Genomic DNA, 27,657 nt, shown 5'->3' with positions numbered 1-27,657 from the left:
TTCAAATTAGTCACAGGAGATGAAGTCCAGTATGTGGACATAAAATAATTGCTATGGAACATCATTAGGTGTCAATACTTTCCATAAAACGCTGGGTATTTAGTTCAAATTACTTGATCTCCATTGCTGTGCTATTCTGTATGTTTTCCTGCATTGGACATGTTACTAATGAGTCAGCTCTTGTTAGTTTTAGTCTCCTGCCTGTTTTACCACAGAACACAGTCTCAAATTCCTAAAACCAAAAATACAAAGTAATTATTATCATGCTTAATGCAATACATATTTAAATAAAATATTATTAAACTACTAAGGGGCGGGTAAATCCTGCAACTGGTAAACCATCGAGGGAATGATGGTCCAGTGGTTAGGATGCTAGCCTGGGCCATGAGACCTGGTTTCAATGTCCTGCTCTGCCTCAGACTGCCTGATTGACCCTGGGCAAGTCACTTAGGCCCAACTCCTCAAAGGTACCTAAGCAGAGTTAAGTGCCTAAATATCTTTGAGGATCTGGGCCTTAGCCTCTCTGTGCCTCAATTCCCCATCTGTAAAATTGGGATAATAGGGTTTCATTACCTCACAGGCATGCTGGGAGGCTAAATACATTAACAATTGTGAGGTGTTTAGAAAACAATTGAATTGGGCAGAAAAAAAATTTGCCTGCTACTACTGACTAAATACTGTAGGAGCCCCTTCCAGCTAATGTGACCCTTTATAACCCCCACAACAGTTCTGATAGTGAATGTTTGCAATTGTGCCTCCAGCGCAACTGCATCCCCCAAACCCATCTTTGTAGTAGAACATAAGGAACCCCTGCAATGTGGTATTAAATGAACATGGAGCTCTCAGTTGGCTCCCAGCATAGTGCTCCCTTCTGCTGTGGAATCTTGTTGGTTTTGCTGCAATCAGAACCTGCCACAACTATTAGGGAAGGATAGCATTTGTTCCTCCATTTATGTGAACTTTTGTGTGTCAAATCAGTTAGCATTTTAGGAGAAAATTCTACTTTCAACTGGTCACATACAGCCCGTTAGTCAATGGATACTGCTTGTATATAGCTGAAGGCAGAACTTTTATTTTTGACTACATTTCTGCAATTTAAAGCTTAATTTTATGACAAATTGGGCAGCTTTTTCAGTGGGCAAAACTTTGCGGACACAAATGCTCCAACCCCAAAGACTTCTGCATATGAATGCTAGTATTCATAGTGCCTGCCCTGAGATGTCATTTTGAAAAGAGACTAGGAAATAAATCAGTTCTTGAAGTGCTGTATGCTGCCACCACCTCCCGGGAGGGACCATATACTAAAAAGGACGCTGAAGGCTACTGCTACATGGCCATTGTGCATGGGTGTCAAAAATCACCTCAGTTGGACGTCATCATTGGATAACATAATATGCATAGAGAAAGATTTTATATATATATATATATATATATATATATGAGGGCTGTCAAGCGATAAAAAAATTAATCGTGTTCAATTGCACTGTTAATAATAGAATACCATTTATTTAAATATTTTTGGATGTTTTCTACATTTTCAAATATATTGATTTCAATTACAACACAGAATACAAAGTGTATAGTGCTCACTTTATTTTTGATCACAAGTATTTGCACTGTAAAAAAACAAAAGAAATAGTATTTTTCAATTCACCTAATACAAATACTGTAGTGCAATCATGAAAGTTGAACTTAAAAATGTAGAATTATGTAAAAAAAAGTGCATTGAAAAATTAAACAATGTAAAATTTTAGAGCCTGCAAGTCCACTCAGTCCTGCTTCTTGTTCAGCCAATTGCTCAGACAAACAAGTTTGTTTACATTTGCAGGAGATAATGCTGCCCGCTTCTGGTTTACGTTACCTGACAGTGAGAACAGGTGTTCTCATGGCACCGTGTCACAGGTGTTCTCAAGGCACCGTGTTGCAAGATATTTATGTGCCAAATGTGCTAAAGATTGATATGTCCCTTCATGCTTCAATCACCATTCCAGAGGACATGCATCCATGCTCAAGGCCGTCCCCACCCATACGCAAAGTACACAGCTGCGTAGGGCCCCAGGAAATTTGGGGCACATTTCCTGGTGCCCTACGCAGCTGCGTGCTGCACCAGACCCTGCTCCGCCCTCCCCACTCCACCCCTTCCCCAAAGCCTCCGCCCCCACCCCACCTCTGCCCACACATGCTCCGCCTCAGCCCCGCCCCCACTCTACTGCTTCCACAAAGCCCCCATCCCTGCCCCGCCTCTGCTCTGCCCCAGCCCTGCCCCCACTCCTCTGAGGACTGCAGCAGGGGGCAGGCCTGCACTCACCAGCAGCAGGAAGTGCAGCGACCCGGCCCCAGCCGCACCACCGGTGAATGCTGAGGGGGGGGGCGGTTCCTCCCTGGCCCCCCAAGGCTGGGAGCCAGAGGGGCAGAGCGGAGCAGGCTGGGACTGGGTCATTCCACTTCCCGCTGCCTCATGAGTGCGGGGGAGGGGGGGGAGGGGGGTGGTGCGGGAGGTGGAGCAACCCGGCCCCAACCCGCTCCACTCCGCAAGCTTGTGCTGTGGGGGTGGTTGCCCCTCAAGCTTGCTTTTGCCCCCCATGGAGGACTGGGGCCAGCCCCCCCCGCGGAGGCCTACCCCCCTCCCCCTCAGAGGGGCTGCGTAGGGCACCAGAATGGCTAGGGACGGCCATCCATGCTGATGACGGTTTTTGCTCGATAACAATCCAAAGCAGCGCAGACCGACGTATGTTCATTTTCAAAATCTGAGTCAGATGCCACCAGCAGAAGGTTGATTTTCTTTTTTGGTGGTTCGGGTTCTGTAGTTTCCGCATTGGAGTGTTGCTCTTTTAACACTTCATGCTGCACACCTTGTCCCTCTCAGATTTTGGAAGGCACTTCAGATTCTTAAACCGTGGGTTGAGTGCTGTAGCTATCTTTAGAAATCTCACATTGGTACCTTCTTTGCAGTGTTCATAAAATGAACATGTGCTGGGTCATCATCCGAGAGTGCTATAACATGAAATATATGGCAGAAAGCGGGTAAAACAGAGCAGGGGACATACAATTCTCCCCCGAGGAGTTCAATCACAAATTTAATTAACGCATTATTTTTTTAATGAGCATCATCATCACAGAAGCATGTCCTCTGGAATGGTGGCCAAAGCATGAAGGGGCATACGAATGTTTTGCATATCTGGCATGTAAATACCTTCCAATGCTGGGTACAAAAATGCCATGCAAATGCCTGTTCTCACTTTCAGGTGACATTGCAAACAAGAAGCAGGCAGCATTATCTCCTGTAAATGTAAACAAACTTGTTTGTCTTAGCGATTGGCTGAACAAGAAGTAGGACTGAGTGGACTTGTAGGCTCTGAAGTTTTACATTGTTTTGTTTTTGAGTGCAGTTATGTAATTAAAAAAAAATCTACATTTGTAAATTGCACTTTCATGACAAAGAGATTGCAATACAGTATGTATGAGGTGAGTTGAAAAATACCATTTCTTTAGTTTATCATTTTACAGTGCAAATATTTGTAATAAAAAATAATATACGCTTTGATTTCAATTACAACACCAAATATAATATACATGAAAATGTAGAAAAATATTTAATAAATTTCAATTGGTATTCTAGTTTAACAGTGCGATTAAAACTGCAGTTAAGTGTGATTAATTTTTTTGAGTTAATCATGTGAGTTAATTGCGCTTCATCGACAGCCCTAATTACGGAACTCTCTAATAAAATAAAGTACAAGACAAATAAATTCACTTATAAAACCAGGGAGATTAGAATAGGAAGCAGAAGATGGAATGGGAAAAACAGCTCAGTGTGTATGAGTGAGCAGGACAGATATGGATAAAAAGTGGAATGTTTAGAGAAGGCTTCAAACCTACAGCCTGCTCTGGTTCCCCTAATTCCTGAGTGTGGCTCTAATTGACCAAATCAAACTTTACTTAGCTTGTGAGATCTGATGCAACACAGACTATGAGCTCAACTGAAACCATTCTAGTAATACCTATTAAAAGAACTTCCAGTTCATTGACTTTGTATCCTTCAGCCACGTTTTTTAAGAGACAAAGTAAATGTCCAACACAGGTGTTTCATGCATCTTTCGTGATGCAATACAGATTTAGTTAAAATGTTTAATCATTTTAAAATCATTATTAGAAACATTTAAAAAGATGGATTGTATGAGATTTATTAACCTTTTTCAAGGAATCCCCGTGCCTTTCCTGAATATATTTCAAAAATGCTGTTGTCCACTGTAATGTTGTTGCCTTATCAGTATCAGCAGTGCAGAATGGAACCAGAAGATTCAATTCATCACAACAAATCCGGATTCTGCGCCTACAGTCAACGCAAAATAATAATTTCTAGCAGCCAGTTAACCCAGATAGCTGACATAGATATATGGTTGTATAGCTGTTTAGATGTTGATATCTGTTTTGCATTTTGAGGGGACCAACACTGGATAGGTATGAATAGGAATAAACACAAATATTTGGAAGATTCACCAAAGCTAGCCCAGGTCAATGTAAATTACATTGCTTTGTGCCAGCTAATTTGCCTACATTCCGAAGAGTTGCAGTCACCCTAAGACCATTTTGCCAGTGCAACCCTTCCTCCGAGTTTTTATTGGGGAGAGGAAGAGGATACCAGCTTTAGTTTTTAGCCAGGGCTTGACAGACCAACCGCTAGCAGAGGCTTCAAGTTCTGAGGGTTTGTGCTGAATCACTGCACGATGGGGAGAATCCATTGAGGCCTAATACATGGGCGCTAAACCTTAGACAGAAATTTTAATAGCTCTACTTAGCTGGTTGTATTTTTGCTTTTGTGGTCATTATTTAACATTTACAGTGCAATAGTGTCTAAAGACCACATCAGGTTGAGCCCTATTGTGCTTGGCACTGTACAAATATATAATAATAAATGCCAAAGATCTTTCAGTTTATGGCTGCTCTACAGTATTAGCAATCACTCATTTCAATATGATTCATTTCTACTAGCGTAAGTCTTTCTTAAAACTGCCTTTAAGACACAAAAAGCTTGTATCAAATTAATATCTATACTCAGTTATATCCTGTGCAAAAGACGTGGATTTAGGAGTGAAAAGCAAATGTCATTTTTCCATGGTGTTCAATTGTAGCAGTAGCAGCGGCCAGGAGCCCCGGGCCCTTTAAATCACCATCGGAGCCCCGGGCCGCTGCCACTACCCCAGGGCTCCAGCAGCGGGGCTCTGACAGCAATTTAAAGGACCTGGGGCTCCACTGCAGTAGCGGCGGCCGGAGCCCCGGGCCCTTTCAATCGCAGTCGGAGCCCTGGGGCTCCTGGCCGCCTCCACAGCTGGTAGCTCCGGCGGTGATTTAAAGGGCCCGGGGCTCCCAGCTGCTGCTATCACAGCCGGAGCCCCCAGCCCGTTAAATCTCGATTTAAAGGGCCTGGGGACTTAAAGGCCCCGCCCCCCTGCTCAGGACTCCGGCGTACAGGTAAGTCCTTTAAGTTACTTTCACCCCTGTATAGAGGTGAGAAATAACAGACCTCAACCCTATTGTCCCTCTGCAAATTTGTATACCCTTACCACCCTGATGAGAATGCCACATTCCCCAGCTGACGAAGTCAGCAAAACATGTCCAATAATCTATTTTAAATGATATAATTAGTATACTGTAGTTAATTTATGGTTTAAGAATTTTTTTTGTTGGAACTCTTCACAGAGCCATGGACATTACCTTCTGTCTCTTTCCATGCGGTTATGTCTCTCCCGGCGCTGAGAGATTCCTCCCTGAGTTCCACTCTGTGCCAGCATACTTGAATTTACCTGTGTTGACTGCCAAGTACCTTGTGCAGATGCAGTATTTTGGCTATCACATATATTTTGAATTTCACTAAGAGGTTTGCGGTCTACATTTGCATCCAACTGGCGTATTCTGCTGCGACTTCTTTTGTTTATTGCTTGTTTACATAAAGCTTCTTCTTTGCAAAACAAGGGGAAAAAGCAGTACTTTATTTTTGATTCTCCCACTCTATCATTATTTAATAAATATTAAGCTTCACTGAAACTTTATGATTTTGTAAGTTTTCATTTTGATGGACTAATCCGTAACTAATATAAAAAAGTTAGACCTCTGTAATTGTAACTCTTCTTATTTTCAAATTAGTTCATCTGAAAATTATGTGCCTAATTCTACTAAAGCACTTTGAAAATATAAAGTGCTGTAAATATGAAATTCACATTTTCAAGATAATTACTGCTGCACTACTAAATGCAAACTAGTGTTGAGGCAATCAACTTTTTCATCCTACTATTCAAAGAAAAAAATGTCAATCAATAAATGAGCAATATCAAGTTAATAATTAAGGATCAAATGCTCCCATAAAGGGGAACATGAATTTCAGCTTGTGATATTTCCTCCCAATTGTTCTCTGCTGCATTAGCACAACTATTGTCACATGTGGGGCAGGAGAGAGAGAGAGAGAGAGAACCATCACATGCACAGATTTTCCAGGATGCCCTGCAGATCTGCCCAGCTGGGGAGGGCAGGGGCAGCCACACAGAGGCCCATGCCTGACAAACTGCTGTATGAGACTGACTATAGCAACACATTTTTATAGGAGCCCTGCTGCCATGGCCTGCCCTGTTCTCACTGCTCTGAAATCCCCCTGATGCTCCTCAGGTGGAGACTTACTACAAGGGGAGAACCTGAAGAATGATAATTCAGGTTTCGAAATTCGCATGGATGTGCTGAGGCACTGATAGTTTTGGCTCCCTCATAAAGTGGATTGCCACACCAGCACTTAGCGGCAAACACTATAGTCAGAAACCAGCAAGGATGTTGATCATTTCTGAAAGTCTGTCAAATACCTACTGATTCTGTAGATTATTTGTAGAGTTCAAATTGCATATATGGAACCAGTAAAAGCACATTCATCCTTGAAAACAAACTGACTAAGTAAGTCAGAAGAAATATAATTTGAGGTTGAGTGGCACAGAAAGCAAAGTGAGCAGAAGCTAAATCATTTACCTCCTACTTTAATCCAAACTTGTTCAGGTAAAGCTTTATTCCTAGTGCCTACTGTTTGTTTAGTGGATTCAATTTCCTGATGATAACAGAAAGAGAATGCTCTAGGTAATCCAAGGTCTTGATGTTTTGCAGCTTCCAGAATAGTACATGATGTGCCAGAGTTCTGAAAAGGAAATTAGGGAGTGTTAAGTGAAAAGAAGAGGATAATACTTTTGATATGTATTTTAATGTTAGTCCCATCCTATGAGTTGTATTGATAAATCAAATGCCAATTGTGATTTTTTTCTGTACCACAGTCATGTGATTTCAACATCCAGACCGTTTGTGTCGTTTTATTGTACCTCTGGCAGTTTCTGCTTGCCAGTTTTGGTTATTATTCTTGGCTTGTAGTAACTGTGTGAAAATGAATTTCATGAGTTTTTGTCAAAAGAAAATGGAAAGAAGGAACCAAGAGAAAAGTCTACTTGCTAACCACCTACTTGCAGCTAGCTATGTCTTTGTGAAGGAAACTGATGTAGCAGTGAATTGAGTGACTTAAACAAAAGTACCTTCCTGGAAAGAAATCTAATAGACTGTTGGTCCTGCCAGTTGGGTACATATTCATGTAAGAGATATAAGGACTTAATCAAAATGACGGAGAACTATATTTCATCTTTAAGAATATTAAAAAGACACATAAATTATAAATCCCTCTGAACATGCCTACGTAAGTTCCTTTTAAAACAAAACTCTATAAAATAACTTTGAATCTGATCAATTAAAATTAAATTGTATTTTAGTTAAATCTTGCAGAATTTTTACAAATTTAGACTATTGTTAAGTTTCAAAGAAGAAGGCTACAAATAATAATAGAAAACATAAAATCTACCTGTGTTTGTGAAGGGTTAGCACTTCCAGAAGTAGAACAGGCATTCATAGTAAATAATGGATATGTGAACTGTAAAGCTGTAGCTGCAGCAGCAGTCTTATTTTTCACTAATGTAGTACATTTATTCTGCTGCTGGTGAAGAGGCACACCCATTAGTTCTGCTGGTTGACGAATAAGTGTTACTAAACTACAAAAAATAAAATAAAATAAAACAAGACCAGTTACTTGAAAATGACAACTGTAGAAACCTTTTCAGCTATCTACTCTTCTAGTGACAATAACTAAAAAAAAATCACTTCCATTTACTTTAAATACACATTACCATTAAGGGCCAACTATTTACCTCACTGACTTCAATGGCAAAAAGGATCTGTTTAATAAATTATTTTATTCTGTACAGTGAAATTACACTGTTGGACTTCATAAAAGTAATTTCCTTCAGCTCTCTAAGTTTGAAACTAAAAAAGTATATATTGTGTTGTAATAAAAAACACAGGCTCAGTAACAAAAATATTCAAATAAGTGGCAGCTTGTGCAAGTCTGAGGTTCATATCTTGCTGCAAGCGGATTTGTGCAGATAAACTTTTACATTACAACACTAACCAGAGTCCTCTGATTAGTCTGTGTGAAATCTCCATTACTTTTTGCAAAGTAAGAAGGATGCAACATAGAATCATAGAATATCAGGGTTGGAAGGGACCTCAGGAGGTCATCTAGTCCAATCCCCTGCTCAAAGCAGGACCAATCCCCAGACAGATTTTTGCCCCAGATCCCTAAATGGCCCCCTCAAGGATTGAACTCACAACCCTGGGTTTAGCAGGCCAATGCTCAAACCAAACAGCTAAATAAAGCTCTGGTTTATATATTTTGCTTACATTTGATGTTGATGTCAAAAATAAAGTTGAAAATTAATTCATTTACACAACTATCTTGTGTATTGTATTCATAACTGACCAAGTTCAGACCTAGTGTAAGTAAGCACAATTTGAAGTTAATGGGAATTGGGCCCCCACTTCCTCAAGATCTAAATTTTGTGCCAAAGCACACAGCTAGTCATTTTGAGTATTAAAAACAATGCACTGTTCATAAATTTGAATCTGCCTAAATTAATACTGAACTACATGAAAATATATAATTTAACAGTAAACTTTAAACTAAAGTTAATGACAACACACTTGTTAAGAGTCACTCCCGATTCTTGTGGCTCTTGGCATCTGGGATTTTCTGTCTGGATGCTGTTGAATCTGTCTTCCAAACGAACACGAACTGCAGATTTAGATCTAGGCTCAGGAGCTGGTGCTGAATTTTCAACAAGTACAGTTTCTTTATTTGTCCCACCAAAATTTTCACCATGTTTAACTCTTACTAAACTGTGCCCTGTGACTTCTACAGAGCTACTATTAGGTGTTTTATCTACTTCATTAGAAGGGAGATTAGATTCACTAAGTAGCATCATTCTGAGCTCTTGAAAGTCAATGTGCCCCAGACATTGGTTTGAACCCATTAAATTGCTGTCAGAAGATAGACCTGACTGACAGATAACTGGGTAAACTGACTGGTTCCCAGAGTATGATGAATAGCCAGCTTGATTGGTGTTCACTGAGGACTGGTGCTGAGGTTGATCTGCAGGATTACTAGCTGAGAAGAAGGCAGAATTGAGCCTAGCTTCCATTTCGCCTTCGTTTGCTTGTGCCTCCATGTGTGAATAGAGTATGTGCTGAAGCTGGGTGTACTCTATTTCCGTCATTTCCACCAGGTTGAGGTCTGTGGTGGTGAAGCTAAGGTTTTGCTCACCAAAGGAGCTGTCAGTTGGGTCTTCAGGTCCAGCAGGAGCAGGATCCGGAACACCAGCAACTGTCTGCGGACTGGAGGTCTGTTTTGGAGTTGATCCTGACATGACTTCAAACTAGAAACTGAATCAATCACTAATAAATCCTTCAACAACAAAGTGTGCTTCCAGCAAATGCTATCATAACCACTCCCTCAAAAAAAAAAAAAAAAAAGACGTAAATGAAGTACTCCCCTGTAACAACAGCTCCAAGAGTGCAATGAAACAGCACCTTGTAAAAAAAAAAAAAAAGAGTCATCCAACCCAAGATGGAGAGTACAATCCCTGCCCCAGTCAATAATACTTCTTCAAAAGAGGGGGCATCACATCCCACTTGGCGATCCCCCACAGAGGAGCCCCACCCCCAGTATGGTCCCCTCCAAAAGGAGAGGGAATAACCCACCAGAAACACCACCTCCAAAACAGGGTGTAATCTCCCAGTACCAACCCACCTCAGAATAGAGGATAGGGCCCGCAATAATGTCCCCGGAGAAGGCACTACCCACCCAATGATGCTGTCAAGTAGAGGGGGAGGGGCTCTGCCCCTAATGATAATGGATCCCACTCCCCCCCCCAAAATGGAGGGGGTGGTCAACACCTCCCAAAAACAATAACACCAAGCGGGGGGGGGAGGGTAAATTCAGCCCATCCCACTAACATCCCAAAATAGGGTGGGGGAGGGGGTAAACTCGGCCAGCGCAGCCTGCCCCCTCCCTAGTGCTCAGTGAGGAGCAACTGTACCCCCCTCCCCTCAAAGGCCTGCCCCACAGAGATCGGCCAGGTGCGAAGTCTGCCTAGCAACAGGCAGGAGGTGGGGGGGAGGGGGAGTCTGCGAAGTACAGTTCCGCCTGCGGGGTGGACCGCCTACCCGTGCGCGTGCGCCGCCGCTTTTTAACCGCCACGCGCACCCCAGTGACCGAGGGAGGCTCGCGCGCGGGCGCCACCCGCTGTGTCCTCGCCTCGCGCCGTAACTGCTGACGCTGCAGGGTGAGATTCCCGCCGAAGTCGGATTAATGGTCACGTGCCCGCCCCGACATGCGCGCACTAGCAAAGAAAACCGCTGCGCATGCGTCGTCAACATCATCATTCACTGGAGGGGCCGGGCTGGGCTGTGTTTCCTTCCCTCGCCATCGGCCCACCTGCTTCGCGTCGGCTGTACCCACAAACCGCCCCACACGTTTCCCCTCCCCCAGATCCCCTAAACAGCCCCAGATCCCCTTCCCCCAGTCCTGTCAGGAACACCCCCACACACACCACCCCGAACCGTCTCCTTCCCCCTCCCCCCTGGGCCGGATGTAACCTTACACCCCCCCTATGCGCAGCCCTTCACCCCTCCCCCCACCTACAGCTGGCCTTTGTGTTTGCCATAAACACTGAAACTTTTAACCCTAAACACTCCTGGATCATCTCTTTCCCCCCCACACACACACCCCTCAGGAGTACCCCCTACCCACCCACTTGAGACTATCTTCCCCTCCCCCATTCCCCCCAGGAACACCCCCACTCTTCATTCTTGCAGAAAGACAGTTACCCTCACTCAGTCCTCCCCATAAACTCCCCCCTTTCCCAACTCCTCTCATAAGCACCCCCACACCATTTCCCTCTCCGTCCTAGATACTCCCCCCATTTCCCTTCACGGAATCCTACCCACCGAACATCAGCCTGAAAGGGAGAACAGGGCTCTTCTGTGGCCAGCTCTGCCACTGTCCAGCTGTATGACCTTACGCAAGTCATTCTCGTCTTCTCCCCACCGTAACAAGGGAAATAAATCCAAAGTACAGAAACAGAAGAGAGGGAAATGTAGTAAGATGGCCCTGGACGGGAATGCTGCATGACATGAGATTTCTGTCACTACTTCCTGTCATCACATAAAAACATCCGAGTGTGTTTGACTAGATTGAAATAATGGTGGGTACAGGAAAACTACCCCAGCACAATCAAGATACTGCAAAACTTGGGCTGGGAGGAAATGCCAAGGCCAACTTTTGCTCTGGGGTAGAATGGCCTAAATGCAAAATAACTCAGATGAAGGCAATCGAGTTTATGCAGGTTTACACTCCTGCAACCAGGATGGAGCAAATTCTGTTCTTTAATTATGGAGGAATTGGTTCAATTAGGAAGAAGTTAGATCTAGACAGTACAATGTCAAGACAGAGTAGGCATGATTTTCAAGGCATGATATTCAAAAGCACTTAAGTAATTGAAAAGCCCAGATCACATTGACTTTCAATAAGATTTGTGCTCCTAAAGTCACTAAGAATCTTTTCAAAATCACGCCAGATACCGTTGTGGGATCTAAAGATCTTTAAGGATGTTGTCCTGTCACACAACAAATAGGCTACCTAGTACTGGTCACTCTGAGCTCAACACCCCAATTTATTTCCTACGCATAAGCGGCGTTACTCTTGATTTTCAGGTGTAATTTTTCTTCTCTGACTGTATATTGATAGAGAAACTGTCCATCGGCTATCTCTGGATAGGAGGCTGATGTCTGCCGGGGTGAAAAGTCATTGATGAGACTTAAGAGGGCTGAGAAGTCCACTTCATGCTCTACCTGTTTTTCCACATACGTGACAGGTGGTTGTTTGAAGAGACCACAACTGCTAGCTGGGATGCTGTACACTTTCTTTCCTCCTCTGCCATTTCTCAGGCTCTAGAGCAAGGCAATTCTCTTCAAAACGGACCGAGGCTTGATGTATGATGCTATTGCCACCCAGCTCTTCCCAATTGGTAGGATCTATGCCTCCCTTCTTAAGATATACTTTCAGGGTGTCTTTGTAGCATTTCCTTTGTCCTCCATTGGTCCCTCTTACCATCACTAAATTGAGAAAAGAGGACTTGCTTTGGAAGATGAGTATCAGCCATCCACATACAATGACCAGCCCAGCAACGTTGATGTTTCCTAATTAGGACCCTACCAAATTCCCAGTCCATTTTGGTCAATTTCATGGTCATAAAAAGAACAGGAGTACTTGTGGCACCTTAGAGACTAACAAATTTATTTCAGCATAAGCTTTCATGGGCTACAGCTCACTTCTTCAGATGCATAGAGTGGAACACACAGACAGAAGATATTTATACATACAGAGAACATGAAAAGGTGGAAGTACGCATACCAATTGTAAGAGGCCAATCAATTGAGATGAGCTATCAGTAGCAGCAGAAGAAAAAACTTTGAAGTGATAATCGAGATGACCTATAGAAGGTGTGAGAACTTAACATGGGGGGGAAAAATTCAACATTCAGCTCTGAAGGCAGTGGAGAAGTAAGGGTGGCAATACTGCGACACCTCCCCCCCCCAAATAACCTTGTGACCCCCCCTGCAACTCCCTTTTGGGTCAGGACCCCCGATTTGAGAAATGCTGGTCTTCCCTGTGAAATTTGTATAGTATAGGGTAAACGCACACAAGAGACCAGATTTCACGGTCCGTGACGCATTTTTCATGGCCGTGAATTTGGTAGGGCCCTATTCATAATCTTCACCTCAACACTAGTAACGTTAGATGCAGAGATAACGCTGGTACTGGCGCAACAGTCTTCCTATCTGATACAGAGAATCTTCCAAAGGCAGTGCTGTTGGTACCACTCCATACATTTGAGATGGCTTCGATAGATCAACCATATCTCGCACCCATAAAGAAGAATGGGGATGACTACTGCATTGTAGACCAGGATCTTAGCTTCCATCCACAGATCTCTGCCAATAAAGACACAACAGAGCAACTTTCCAAGGATACATTAACACAATGGAGCTTGTGTTTGAGAAACAAGATGGGAGTCCAGTAAAATATGTTACCTCCAACTTCTGTTAGTGAAAGAGACAAGCTTTCAAGCTACACAGAGCTTGTAGTCAGATCTGGGCTGTCTGTCTCATTGTGTGTGCTGTCTCCTGCTTTTCTTACTTACATACATACACACACATCCCTCAGGTCAAAGTCTACAAAGCAGCCCCTCCACGCTGGTTATTTGCATTTCTGGAAAGCCTGGCAATTTGCCTTTATTTTTGGTGGAGCCGTGCCTGTATTTTGGGTTTGGAGACTTGTGTTTTCAGTCACTTTTTTACATTCATCCTGAAAGAAAGGCAGGTGTTACGCCCAACCTGTAACAGCAAGGTTTGTCCAACCCGCCACAATACCAATCTCCTCTTGCACAAATGGAGCTGTGATTTGGTTCGGGGGTACAAGACGACATGGTTTTTAGCCTATTTGCCTCTGCTCTGTTTTAGTGAGCTGGCACAATTATTAACATATACAAGAATTCTTTTCTCTGAAGCACTGGAAGCAGGATACTTATGTTCAAATGTGCTGCAAACTGATAAGAGCAGAGCAGCAGGTAGCATGGAGAGAGTAGGAAACCAATTCCCTGGATTTGCTGTTGTAAGATTGAGACATTTTAAATGTTAACACACTTGCAGCCGTACTGTGGAAACAGTTTTCCTTTGCAGAAAGGTCCAGAAAAGATTTCAAGTTTTATTGATTTGTAAACCATCATAAAACTCTAGAAGTAGCCTCAATAAAGTAATTAGACTAAAATTGAGTGTATAGGTTCACTCTCCAGCTCATACACACAACCTACACATAGTCACAAGCCAGCGTTCTGTGTGCAATGGGCATTCACTCTTTGTAATCAGAAGCACACGTATAGACAAACCATATTATACATCTACTGGTGGTTATGCTTATTTAAAAAACAGGCATATTTCTAGGGACAGATTTTCAAAATAAAATAAAAAAAATAGTAAGAGACGCAACTATGTGTACATATTGTCCCACAGCCACAATGTGCTGCTATTTTGAAAATCTAGTCCTAGAAAAAGAGAAAAATAAAAAAAAACTAGCAAGTGCTTTTTGAAATATCCATTTCTTTAGGAAGCTCAAAAATATGCTTTTCCTGTTGACAGCATCCCTTAATATTCTAAGCACTAAATCAAGTAACGGTGCATAGGAATTGTCTATATTTGTGCTATATTTTATCATGGGGTACAAATTCTGAATGTTATAGCAGTGATATTTTCCTCTACATGGGATACCAAGATTTTTAAAGCAGTTTTTTGCATGCCTGACTTGACTATGCCTCAAAAGCTAATCACACACAAGCATTACATATGTTAAATCTCTGAAGATAAGAGTTGTCCCCCATTTTCTCCTCACTTTATTCTAAACAGAGCTTGAAAAGCACTCATCTGGCAGGATAAATACCACTTTAAAAGGATAGTAAAAACTGGAATGTGATCCAAAAGATTAACTAAAGATGCCACTGGTACATAGGTTGGCATTAAAGCCAGAGTTAAAATTATTCTTTCCCCCCCCCCTTTCATGCAACATGAATCAATTGCACAAACACGGAAATAACTGCCTCGGAAGGAGTAAGGCAGACAAGGATCTGGGGGTTAAAGTGGATCACAAACTAAATACAGGTCAACAATGTGATACTGTTGCAAAAGTATTCTGGGATGTATTAGTAGGAGTGTTGTAAGCAAGACACAAGAAGTAATTCTTCCACTCTACTCAGCGCTAATAAGGCCTCATCTGCAGTAGTGTGCCCTATTGGGCACCACATTTCAGCAAAGATGTGGACAAATTGGAGAAAGTCCAGAAGAGAGCAACAAAAATGATTAAGGTCTAGAAAACATGACCTATGAGGAAAGATAGAAATAATTGGGTTTGTTTAGTCTGGAGAAGAGAAGACTGAGGTGGGACATGATAACAGACTTCATGTATATAAAAGGTTGTAAGAGGAGGGTGATAAATTGTTCTCCTTAACCACGGAGGACAGAACTAATGGGCTTAAATTGCAGCAAGGGAGATTTACTGTAAGGGTAGTTATGCACTGGAACAAATTACCTTGGGAAGTTGTGGAATCTCTGTCATTGGAAGATTTTAAGAACAGGTTAGACAAAACACCTGTAAGGGATGGACTATTCTAGATAATATTTTTCTGCCTCAGTACAGCGGATTGGACTAGATGACCTATTGAGGTCCCTTCCAGTCCTTCACTTGTATGATAAAAACTCTGTGTTGTTTTTAGAGTTTATCTGAATCAGGCTAAAAGTTTGTCATTATTCTTTCAGGCCCAGATTTTGAAATCTAGACAGCGTATCTTGCAGCCGAATTCAAGTCTGGCTCACCACAGAGTGAACAAGGCTATGCTTATGAAATGGAACCACCACCAATTTTGTCAATGCCACTGATGCAGTTTCCTGGCTGCTGGCTCTATGTAATTACAGACGTACTGGGCCCTAGCTTTACCAAATCCCAGCATGAACATTTGCAACAGCCTATTTGACATTGCTGTGGAGACCACCATCCTAGCATACGAGAAGCATAGAAGTCCCTTGTAGAGTCACTCCACCTGCTTCCAAATAGGGTGACCAGAAGTCCCGATAAAATCAGGACCATTCCGATATTTAGATGTTTGTCCCACGTCCCGACCGATCTTTGGTTGGGACGCAATTTGTCCCGATATTTTGCTCTGCCGGCAGCTTTTGGCTTTTTTATTTTTATTTGCGCTCCACCGGCAGCACACGGCTTTTTTTTTTTTTGCTCCGCCGGCGGACCCCCCCCTCCCCCCCACGTGTGTCCCGATATTTTCTTCCTCTCATCTGGTCACCCTACTTCCAAATCACAGAAGGCCTTGTTCTTCATGAATGGGATGAATTTCCCCCCTTCCACCTCTGCAAAGGCTGAGACCAGCTGAGCTGTTTATCAAAGAAATTTCTCATTAGTTCTGCTGAGGTATGCACTGCAAATGACAACCTCATAATTCAAATAAAAAATCTGGAACACACTAGAAAATGTTTTTGAATGACTAATTTAAAAAAAATCATAAACAAGCACAATAAAGATCTCATTTGCCTTTCAGAACCATTACAGTTAATGTCAGTTGTTAAATAAATTGTTTTGTTTTGAAAGCACCATCCTTGTTCAGAATGGTAAAGAAACTGAGCGATCTGATTAGCAAAACATCCACCATTGCTCAGCAACTGTTTCTCATGCCATTCTTCTTCTCTGAAGCCTCTCAAATTGTAATACTCTTTGTCTTGTTAAAAAGTAGTAATGATATAACTAAAATATGTGCATGGATTTCAGAAAAAGACAACAAATCTCTGTAGATGTTTATTCTACTTACAGTAACAAAAACCTGTGAAGTCCCACATCTTAATGTACAGTGATATATTTTGCAATATAAAATACAATTTACAGAAATTTCTATCAAGTAAACCTAAACAAACACTTGATTTTTGCATACTTGTATGTATGTCTTTAAATTAGAAACATCCCAGTAAAAAGAAAAAGAAAAAAATCTTACATCATAGTAGATGTTTGCATTTAATACCACCTCTTTCTGCATTTTATCATTTTGACTACCGGTTTCGAATACAGCCCATCATTTAAATCAGCCGAGTCCTTGATATTTAAGGAGTTCAAAGATGCACCAATATAAAGTGTAAAATCTGTAGTGATGTATATGGAATAGTGCTACTTATAATGTAGACTTCAAGATGCAAATGTTAGTAGGAATCTAATTTTACATTTGCAAAACTATTTTATAAAAATATCAAAATATTTACCCAACTGCAAATGTACAAGTTCAAATAAATTAGCAGGGTTTTCTCTGTTTCACACGTCAGAATTATGTACTTGAAGAATACATGAAAAGTAGCAGTATGCTGTATTGCACAGTGAAACGCTTTCCCTCAAGCTATCGCATTAAACTAATATCACCTTTTCCATTTCAAGCTTTATGCAAATGTTTATTTTCAGTGGCCAACTTTTAAATACACCATCAACATTATTATGGATTGCCAAAAAGCACTGACATTTTAGTTCGGGAACAAAATACTTCTTGTCAATAAATTACAGAAAAAGTGGAGCAAATCCTTAAACCTCTAAATAGAAACATTCTGCAAACAAAATGCTTTGAAAGAATCAGCATAACCAAAATAATAGCTTTAGTAGTATATTTAACCAGCTTATTTTCCATTCCTTTGGTTTACCAGTTTATTCATTTACAAATTTTAATGATTTGCCAATGTATGATATTTTTAAAACTTCAGAGTTCTACTGGATACAGAGGTGTTATATTTTCTTTAATTATATTTTTGTAAAAATGCAACTTTTAAAACCTTGCAGCCTCATGAAAAAAAAGTTATTTATGTAGAAGCCTGTGTTTCTTGGTTGAACTCTCAACAGCTGGATTCCATAACTCAAAATACCTTTATATAAAAAGGAAGATAGTGCACTTTTAAACTTGTCATTTCATATTCAAATACTCTGTCAGTTACAAATAAGTAATAACACTGTTCTTTTGCAGCCATTTCTTAAATACACACAACCCATCCATTGTAAGATCACAAGACAACAATATCAGACTCCTCTTGTAAAGCATGTGCTGTAGAAACAACTTTTTACACCGAAATACTACATAAATGAGATGTAAAGTTATGGCTCCTAAGGTTTTGATTAGATTCTCTTATAAAATTACAATTCAAGTTACTGGAAAACATAACTTTGTAATCTTAAAAAGCAATATGCTCTTTGTAGACTTTTTCCATTTCTGTATTAATTGTAAATGGAAATTTTAAGATAAAGGTGTAAGTAGAAAAAAAGAAAATCGCATAACTCTTAACGCTGTGAATTTTTGTAAGAAAAACATTATGCACAAAATGCTGCAAGTTAAAGTCCAGTATGTTCTTGCTTTGTATCTGTTTGAATATTCTCTCATTCACAGTTGTTAAAAAACTGTTTTAATTTGTCAACACATTTTGTAAGGCTGGCTTTACAAGGGCATTCTTGTAAAGATGAGAATATACAGTATATACAGGAGACCTCGAGTTCTTGCTTCTTTTTGTGTGTGAAAAATTAATCATTATTTATCAGGTACAATTAATTATGAATTGTTTCTATGTCTGATTAGTGGAAGATGAAGCAACTTCTGTTTCTGCTGGCTTTTGAGTTTCCTGCTGTGGTTCAGGCTTCAAATCTTTACCACTTTCCCTACTTTTACTTCGGTCTTTACGATCTTTTCCTCTGTCTCTGTCCCGGTCTCTATCCCTCTCTCGATCTCTTTCTTTCTCCCTGCTTCGATCTCGGTCTTTATCTCTGTCACGATCCCTGTCCCTGCTTCTTGATCTGTCCCTATCACGTCTTCTGTGGGAATCTCTTTCTCTGGTTCTGGCTCTCTCTCGGTCTCTGTTTCTTTCCCATTCTTTTGCCCGCTCCAAATCTTTCTCCCTATCTTTGTTTTGGTTTCTCTCTCTGTTTTTATCCCAGTCTTTGTCTCTGTGTCTCTCCCAGTCCCTTTCCCTGTCTCTATTCCAGTTTCTGCCATGATCTCTTTCCCAAGGTCTGCCATGTTCCCTATCCCTTCGTCTTTCTTCAAACCCTCTACTTTGTCGATTCTCTGACTGCTGACTTTCTGGCTGATCTAATACCTTTTCTTTATTTCCTCCTTCATACCTCTCCCTCTGCCTCCCTTCAAAAGTCTGACCTCTAAATTCAATATTTTTGCCCTCTCGGAAATCGGACACCGGCCATTGTGCTTCTGACTCAGGTCCTTGTCCTGAAAGATTAGGAAGAGAGGCAGATGGTCCTGCTTCATCCCACATCTCCTTCCTGTGTTGTGGTGGATGACTTGGAAGTTCCAGGAGTGGTCTAGGGGTTGGTTTCATACCTTGTGGAGGTTGCCCTTGAAAATGAAATCTAGAAGGGGGAGGTTCATTTTGTTCTGGAAATAATGCAGGTGTAGTTCCTCTTGGTCCTCCAAAATGAGGTGGGGCTGGCCCTCTCTGGTTTGGAAATCTGGGTGGTGGACTCCCTCTCCGTTCTTCAAAAGGCGGTGGCAAAAGTCCCCTGGGGCCTGGTATGTGACTTGGAGCTGGACCTCTTTGCCCTTCAAATTGATTTGGATGAGGGCCTCTTGATCCTCCAAAATGACAAGGTGGTGGACATCTTGGCCCTCCAAACTGAGGTGGTGGAGGGCCTCCTCTCTGTCCTTTAAACTGAGATGGTGGTGGTCGTCTTTGACCTCCAAAATGAAAAGGTGAAGGCCCCCTATTTCCCATAAACTGGGGTGGTTCCGGTCCTTCAAATTGTCCAGGAGGCCTATTCATTTCATTATATTGGGAATCTGGGAAGTCTCTTTGTTCCATGTGAGGTTCCCTACGATCTTCAAACTGAGATGGCGACATTCCTCTTGGACCACCAAGATAGGAAGGTGAAGGGCCCCTATTGTCACCAAAAAGAGGTGGTGGTCCATGTTGTGTAGAAAATAATGAAGGAATAGGTCCTTTTTGTCCTCCAAATCTGCCAGGTGGAGGTCCTCTTTCTCCATCATTATTTGGAGAAGAACCATGCTCTTCTGAAAACTGTGGTGCTGGTCCTCTCTGGCCAAGAAAATTGGGTCCATGAGGTCCCACAGATGCACCAAACATCAGTGGTGGAAGCCCTCCTTTTTGCCCTGACAAAGAAAATGGAGGCCCTCCTCGGTTTTCTTCAAAGTGTTGAGGGAGAGGTCCTTTTTCTCCCTCACTTTGAACAGCTGGAGATTCAGTTTGTTCTGCAAACTGACGGGACTGAGAGTTTCTTTGATCTTCGTACTGTACTGAAGAGAGACTTCTTTCGGGTTCAAAGTGACCAGCTATCTTTTCCTGAGGTGTAAAGATTGGATTTGAAAAAGAATCTCTTCCTACTGATGGAGAATTAGCGTCTTGTGACTCATTTGACCAAGACTGACCATCATTTGGTGTAGGGAAATTGGGCTGAAAAGATGTACTGGGAGGTGTTGGAAGCAGTACTTTACGTAAAGGCTTGGATGTGGAAGTTTCTCCAGAAGCTGTTTGATTCACACTTTCCAGATGAACTTTAGCAGTGTTTTCAAACTTGACATTAGGTGCATCTTGTTCAGAGAGTGTAGCCACTTTTTCACCTGGAACCCACTTATCCTCACTATACCCAGCCTGGGTAGCAGAAATTAATGTTTTATCTTCCTTTTCAAGTGAAGTCTGTAATGAACCTGGATAATTGGCTGGAATAACTTCTTTTGTAGGTGTCTCATGGTGTACTATTTGTGGCTTTATCCGAGAATCAGCACTATCATTATTCTCTGTTGCCATCCTTCTAGCCTGTCGAGGATCTCTACTTTGTCTCAGATCAGAGCCCTGGTTTAGCACTTGTGCTTGCTGATTTGAGGATGATGGTAAATCTGATTTTTCTGTAATTTGTTGTTCCTGCTGGAATAAATCAGACTTTGTTATGGATGATTTTGGTGGCGGTGACATTAAAGCATCAGACACTGAAAAGTGAGCCATTGAAACGCCAACAGCTGCTCTTTGTTGTCTGAGGGCTTCTTCTTGTTCTTCCAGTTGTCTTTTCTGTTCTTCTATTTGTTTGTTTAATTCATCCAACATTTTTTGCTGTTCTACCAAGGATGAGGGAGCAGACACATCAGGCACATATGGAGCGGATGTCTCCACAGCACTGCTTTTCACATCTGCATACATTTTATTAGGTAAATCATCAACAGTAACTTTTGCTTCTTCTAAGATAGTTTCATCTTCTGGATCATAGGCCTCATCCTCTTGTTCAGATGTTTCACAAGGCTTTTCAAGATCATACAGTTTTTCACTTTCACCAGTCTGTATTTCAAAAGCTCTGTCTGGCTCATACTCTTCTTCAGGATCATATGGTCTGTCATCTTCCTCCTCTTCTATAATTTTATCTTTAGACATCTGCCCAAACTGCTGTACAATTGGATCTAATAAAGGAGCAGATGACACTCCATCTATTGTAACTTGAGCTTCCTGGTTTGAAGACTGAACAGTTTCAGAGTCCTTAGTAACAGACTCAAAAGCTTTCTTTTTTCCAAAAAGAGTCTGCAAGATATGCTCAAGAGGTGTGGCTGTTTTTGAAGAAGACGAAGTTGTAGAAGTTGAAGTTGTTGTGCCAGTGACTGTTGCTGTTGCTGAAGTTGGAACTGGCAGTAACATGGTTGTTGTGGTTCCTGTTTTAATCGATGACAGTATTTTTAACACTGATGGTGTTATTGTAGATGGTTCTTGAATGGGAAGCGGTGGTGGTGGTGGGGGAGATACAGGTGGCGTTGTACTTACAGCTGTTTCTCCAGAATAAAGAGTGTATTTTGAAGGTTTCTTTTCTTGCTGAGAAGCAACAGGGCCTTTAGGGTACACTGATACTTCAGTTTCTTCCTGTATTTGAATTCTGCTGCGCTTTTCTTCCATCTTGTCCGATTCCAGAACAGTTGCAGGACGTTTACCTTTTTGACAAATCACTAATCCAAGAATTAAATTTGGACGTGATGATTCAAGACCTGGAAGACAAAAAAGACTGTGTTAGAAGGCAGTTATTTATCCTTAAAGCAGTAACCGATTGATCTACAACAGCAGTGAAAGCACACAAGAGAGAAAATACATACGATCAATTCAGATAGTGTGCAACTTCTGTTTGAATTGCACTATATGTAGTTATGTCAGATTTTTCACTAGTTTTTTTTTTTTTTTTTTTTAAAGGAAGTACACTATAGGATATTTCAGTTAAAAATATATTCTCTGATGCTTTTCTTGTGAAATATTTTTAACTGAACAAACTAGCAATAGGTGGCGGTACTAAAAATAGCAACTTCCTTATTAATATAAAAAAATCAGACCTCTGTGTTGGAAACATACTTCATTAAATATTCTCTTTTCATACTACTGTACCTTGTTCACTTCTCAAAGCTAACATGCTACTGCAATGGTTAAAAAAAATCAAATAAGTTATCAGTAAATATACTGTAACTAATGGAGAGATAAAATGGGGAAAGCCTGCTGCAATAATATATGCATTCAGAACATCTAAGTAACAAAAAACGCAAAGAATTATTATTAAAACATTAGTCTCATGCCACTTGAATATTTCCAAACTATTTTCTATAGTACATTGAGAATATGGTAATTTTGTCTTTAAAAACATTTTTTAAAAGAGGTCAACATTGTGTTTAGCTTCAAAGGAAAATGCTTAACAAAAAGGCTTATATAACTAGCATAGTAAATTATCAGAGAGAAAGAGGGACTATATAAATATTAAGATTATCATTTAGAGTAAAAAATGTGGACCTTACTCTTAAAGCTGTTTATTTTTGTTAACAGAGTACTGGTATTAGATTAGCTTCAAAAACTTAGTTGAGATGTGTTTAATAAGTAAATAGTAACAGTACTAAAATCATTTCCTCGTTGAAAATTTTTTATAATAATTTCAGCTCATTTTAAGGATGAAGCTATTTTTTAAAAAGAGAAGTGTAATAAAAGCAGGGAAGCTGGAGGCTTACAAGCATATTATACCAAGCCCTATCAGGCAAGTTAAGGGTAAAGTAGAGATGACGTTTGGTATTCGTGGAGGTATAAAAAGAAAAGATTTTAAAAACTGATTTGAAAATTCTACCAGAAATATGATCTGTACTGTGGAACAGCCCTTTGCACGTTATACACTAAGACACCAATTATCTGGATCACTGAGCCAACTCCAGATATGTTTAAATAATTAGAGCACAATTAGACAGGAACATAAGTTCACAGTTTATTAGATAAAGACTTTCAGACAGAGGGTAGGTATGGATAATCTGGAGCCTATACCTTGTACATATGTGTTTCAGTCATTAATGCCTGGATTGTTATTGTTTTAGCTGTATTATGACAGTACCTATTGGGATTGGAATCCCATTATGCTGGTGTTGTACAAACACATAGCAAGACAAAGTCACTGTCCCAAAGGGTTTACAATCTAATTTAAGAGAAGACACAAGTGAATGCAGCACACACTAAAAAGGGGACAGGAGAGGCAGGACAGGAGTATCAGAAAATCGTGTGTGAACATAAATTAGCCATTGCAGAATTTGATTCCAAGTACTTTTAATATATGTAAGTATTAGTAATCTCCAATGGGCTTCTTCGTAGCATTACCTGTGGGCCATTTCCTGTAGGCTTCATAGTAAAACTAGATCTTGAAGAGAGGGTAAGTGGCTATATGGATCAGTTTGGAGAGGGCATTCCAAGATGGGGTGACATGGAAGAAAGCTTTAAGATGCTTGTGAGATAAATGGACAAACAGGAGTATGGGTCTGGCAGAACAGAGGACAATGTAATGTTCAACCCTTCCATAATTGAATGTTAACTATTTAGGGCATGGTGCTCCAGCTCTTACATAGGGGAGTAGTCGCATTAAATTAATAGGATTACTCACCTAAGTAAAGGCTTCAGGATCAGGTCATTAGGAAAGCACATGCTAAATTGACAGGAAGATTTTAGGATATAGGGAAAAACATTTTGAAGGGTGTTCATAGGGACTGCTTCACACTTTTATTTAATTCCATTCTCCCCTCCCACGCAACTTCCAATGATACTTGGGGAGGTTAATCAAATGAACATAGGATGGAGGGCAATGAACAAACCCATTAACATGCCTCTGGTTACAGACAAAAATCTGAATGCTTGTATAGATTACGTTTGTGTACTGTAACAAACTGAAAAGTATTTCCATAAAATTTAGAAAGCTCTGGGATTATATTTTAAGCCCCTCCCCCCCAACAGTCTTTTCAGAACAGTTGTGTGTATAACAGCACATTGTGAGGACTAATGTAATCTAGTATATTTAAAACAGCTTCTTATGATGGCACTACAGTTTTACATTTCTAATTTTGTTCTTCAAATGTAGCAGGGGAACAGTTTTCTTCAAACTCCTGCCTCTTTCTTCGGCTGACGAGATTCTCCTCTAAGTCTTCTACTGACATGGATGTTGCATATTTCAGTTAACTGATACTGTTGTCCACATCACACCCATTCATGGAAAATTTTATATTTTGCTTTCAGTATTTTCAAAATTACCCTGTGATATATTCCTAGGCTTCAGACTAACAAACCATTTTGTCAAACATTAATCCTTCAGCAACAACTGAAGCTCTCGTGTTTATCGTAATTGTATGGAGGCAGGCATTCCTCAGAGGACATCACTGCTAAGATTTAAACATTAAAGCAAGAGAATTTAAAATCATATCATGAGTCTGCCTGCTGTCAATTGTGGGGGAAACGGCACTAATCTAAAAACTCTGAATACTTCTGAGGGCAACTGGTAAATGTACAGTGAATCTGTTTTAAGTGAATACCTAAGCAACCTGCAAAAATTGGTTGCCCACTAAAAGTGGTCTTTATAAAAAAAAAATTGTAATGAAAATGTTGAGGCTACTCTACAGTGATTGCTTAAAAGAATTGGTTAGCTACTGGAAGTGGTCCTCAGCATAGGTTTAAGTATATTGAAAAACAAAGAGTGTTCTCGTCAACTAGAATTTAAATGTTTTATAGAATAAATTCAGCCATAAACCTACATGCCTTGATTCATGAACTCACCCAGTTTTCTCAAGTATTGCTGCTTGTATGGTATGTAACACCTCTTGTTTTGGCTCCTAACACAATACCAGTCTGCATGAGCTACATCAAATCCAATTGCTTGTACAATGTGGAGAGTTAAAGTCCCACAGTTTAGATTTTTTTTTTTTTTTTTTTTTTTTTTTTACTGGGGATGGTGTTTGACCCATTATATTATTGTAAACATTCCTTTATTTTGATTTTTGTAATAAATACTGCGCTCCATTTATGTGAATTCCATGTCATAGGGATATTACTCAGACCTAAATTTAGGGTTTCACAAATACTGCCAGTTTTCTTCCCCCTCTGCCATAATTTTATTTTAAATGAGATAAACTTAAAATAAACTTAAATCAGTCATAGAAAAAGAGAGGCAAGCTGTACTGGAAGACGCTGGGACTTGCAGAGAATCTTAATTGTCTAGTGGAAAAAAAGATCACATGGGTATTGAGGCGGGATGGGGATCAGGTAGGTTAGAAACTAAATGTACAGCATTCTCTTGGGAAAAGACCTTAGAAATCTTTGGTCTGTCCAAAAACAACCTATCTTGCACTCAACTGCTTAAAGTCAGCTGCAGCAGTTCTGATGAGTCTGGGTATCAGGAATTTAGCAAGAGACTATTTTAGCCCCATTTAAAATTATAAAATTTATTAGATAAATTCAGGGATTTGCTTAGTCAAGGATTCTATCCATCTTACTATCCCTTATAACTGCATTGTTCAAAAGTAGAGCTAGTGAAATAGGAAAATACCCCTGATTTGTGAATGTTTGTGGATATAAATGTTGAGTTTGGTTCACTATGAATTGAGGGGTCAATTTCTTATTTGCAAGTTTTCGGATGACCGTCATGTAAATGTTGACAAATCCTGAAAGTTTCACCAACTTCTATTTGTCCAAAAATCCTTATTAGGAGTTTGCTCTTCTTTTGTCTTTAAAGTTTCAGTTATCTAATCAGGAGTAGAGACAATCCTTGTGACTTAAGTGACCAGTCACAGCTCAAATTAAAAACACAATAATTTACTCATTTGTTTAAAAACAAAACAAAACCCTCATAGGATGGAAAATATCCAGTATAACTACTCGGTGAAGCAGAAATTAAGATCTGTTTGCAAACTACTCATTAACTAAAAAAAAGGGTCAAAAATTGTAACAACATATTTGAAACAAATAGTTCAACCAGCACTAGTCAAAAAACTAATAGCATTCAAAAACTTTATAAAATGTATTTTAAGTATTTACTCAAGAAATCAGATCTGTCTAGAGCTTGATAATTGTCCTAATCCATGATTATCTATTTTGATATTGTAACTTAATAGTTCATATCAAACTGTACATAACCCTTGCCTTTCAATTATCATATATTCCAAATTTCAGCAAAATAGGAATTTTTTAAAAGTCTGTAATCAAAACTATGCTAGCATCTCATTGACATACATTTTCATAACCCCAGACCAAAAAGTTACTCTTATATCCAGAAGTGGTCTGATTTTGAAAGGTGCTAAGCATGTGCAGCAACTTGAATTCAGAGATTTGTGAGTGACCAGCACTTCTAAAGATCAGACAACTTCTATGCAGATGTCCAAATATCGCTTTAAGTGTCTAATTTGAGGAACCAAGGTTTGAAAATGTCGACCCCATTCTCCAACTAACCCCTAACAACTGGTTTTCAGGTGGTAAGGCATTTTAAAAGTGCTGTAAACTAATGTAACAAAATGAATTTAGTAGGTATATTTTAACGATGAATTAGTTTTTATATATAAATAAAAGGCTTTTATCCCACTACATGTTTGAAGTCTAGCTGCTGATTTTGTTAAACTGTGGCCATAGAAATACAGGATACCTCAATGCTCATTTCCCCATATGCTTGCCTTTCTACTCCTTACGAACATCTTTTACAATACATTTTTTTTATTTGTATAGACCAAGATATGTTACTCTTACTTTCATTATTGCAAGCTCAAATTAAACTCTCACTTGTAGCACGTTAGATAATTCAAAACTGCCACTGGAGTTTTGTTCTCAGTTTTAAAGTATGCACTGATGAAGTAGATTAAAATATACTTGCTGAATGGAATAGTCTTCTTTTTCTATGATGAATATTTGTGCCATCTTCTTCCACTGTCTTTAATATATCTGCTGAGATGAAAGTCTACTTCTACATAAAGGATACACCTATTGTTATAAAGATTTATCTTTCCAGAAGTCTGATATTCAGGTATTTTAGTGCACTATAAGTAGTGTGCGAAGAATCTGTATTCTTCCACATTTTCAGAAAAAGTATTTACCATTGTAATTAATCAAATCGATATGCCAACATTTATGCAATGTTTTCTACGGGGACAGAATAGATTGCTTTTTCATTAAAATGCATCTACTTTAAATTAATAAGGTATTTGACAGGATTTCATGTCACATTCTCACAGGAAAACTATAGAACTTTGAATCAGAGATGTAGAAGTGGATAAAAACTGTAAAATCAGCAATTATTAATCCTTTGATAGCAGGAGTTTCAGTGTCAGGTTTGGAGAAGGTACTGAGTGG

The 27,657-nt window shown here is 40.0% G+C and overlaps 2 protein-coding genes across 2 annotated transcripts in view; both read right to left on the bottom strand.

Annotated features, from left to right (window-relative positions):
* Positions 1 to 109: 109 nt before the first annotated feature.
* Positions 110 to 9,653, bottom strand: TCFL5 (transcription factor like 5). Its single transcript, XM_065414939.1, has 6 exons — positions 9,052 to 9,653; positions 7,877 to 8,063; positions 7,009 to 7,171; positions 5,716 to 5,959; positions 4,192 to 4,333; positions 110 to 232 (listed from the first exon to the last, which is right to left on the bottom strand). Exons 1-6 carry the CDS (start codon positions 9,621 to 9,623, stop codon positions 110 to 112), a joined length of 1,431 nt encoding a protein of 476 aa, XP_065271011.1. The 5' UTR covers positions 9,624 to 9,653.
* An 8,921-nt stretch (positions 9,654 to 18,574) lies between these two features.
* Positions 18,575 to 27,657, bottom strand: part of DIDO1 (death inducer-obliterator 1) — a 66,231-nt gene continuing 57,148 nt past the window's right edge. The window contains exon 17 of the mRNA XM_065414301.1: positions 18,575 to 22,031. Coding sequence (XP_065270373.1) covers positions 18,607 to 22,031 — 3,425 coding nt within the window. The 3' untranslated portion in view covers positions 18,575 to 18,606. The remainder of the gene's footprint in view (positions 22,032 to 27,657) is intronic.

The sequence above is a fragment of the Emys orbicularis genome, chromosome 12, assembly GCF_028017835.1.
Source record: "Emys orbicularis isolate rEmyOrb1 chromosome 12, rEmyOrb1.hap1, whole genome shotgun sequence".
NCBI lineage: Eukaryota > Metazoa > Chordata > Testudines > Emydidae > Emys > Emys orbicularis.
The sequence above is the reverse complement of the archived record's forward strand: the minus strand, read 5'-3'. Positions and strand labels throughout refer to the sequence as shown.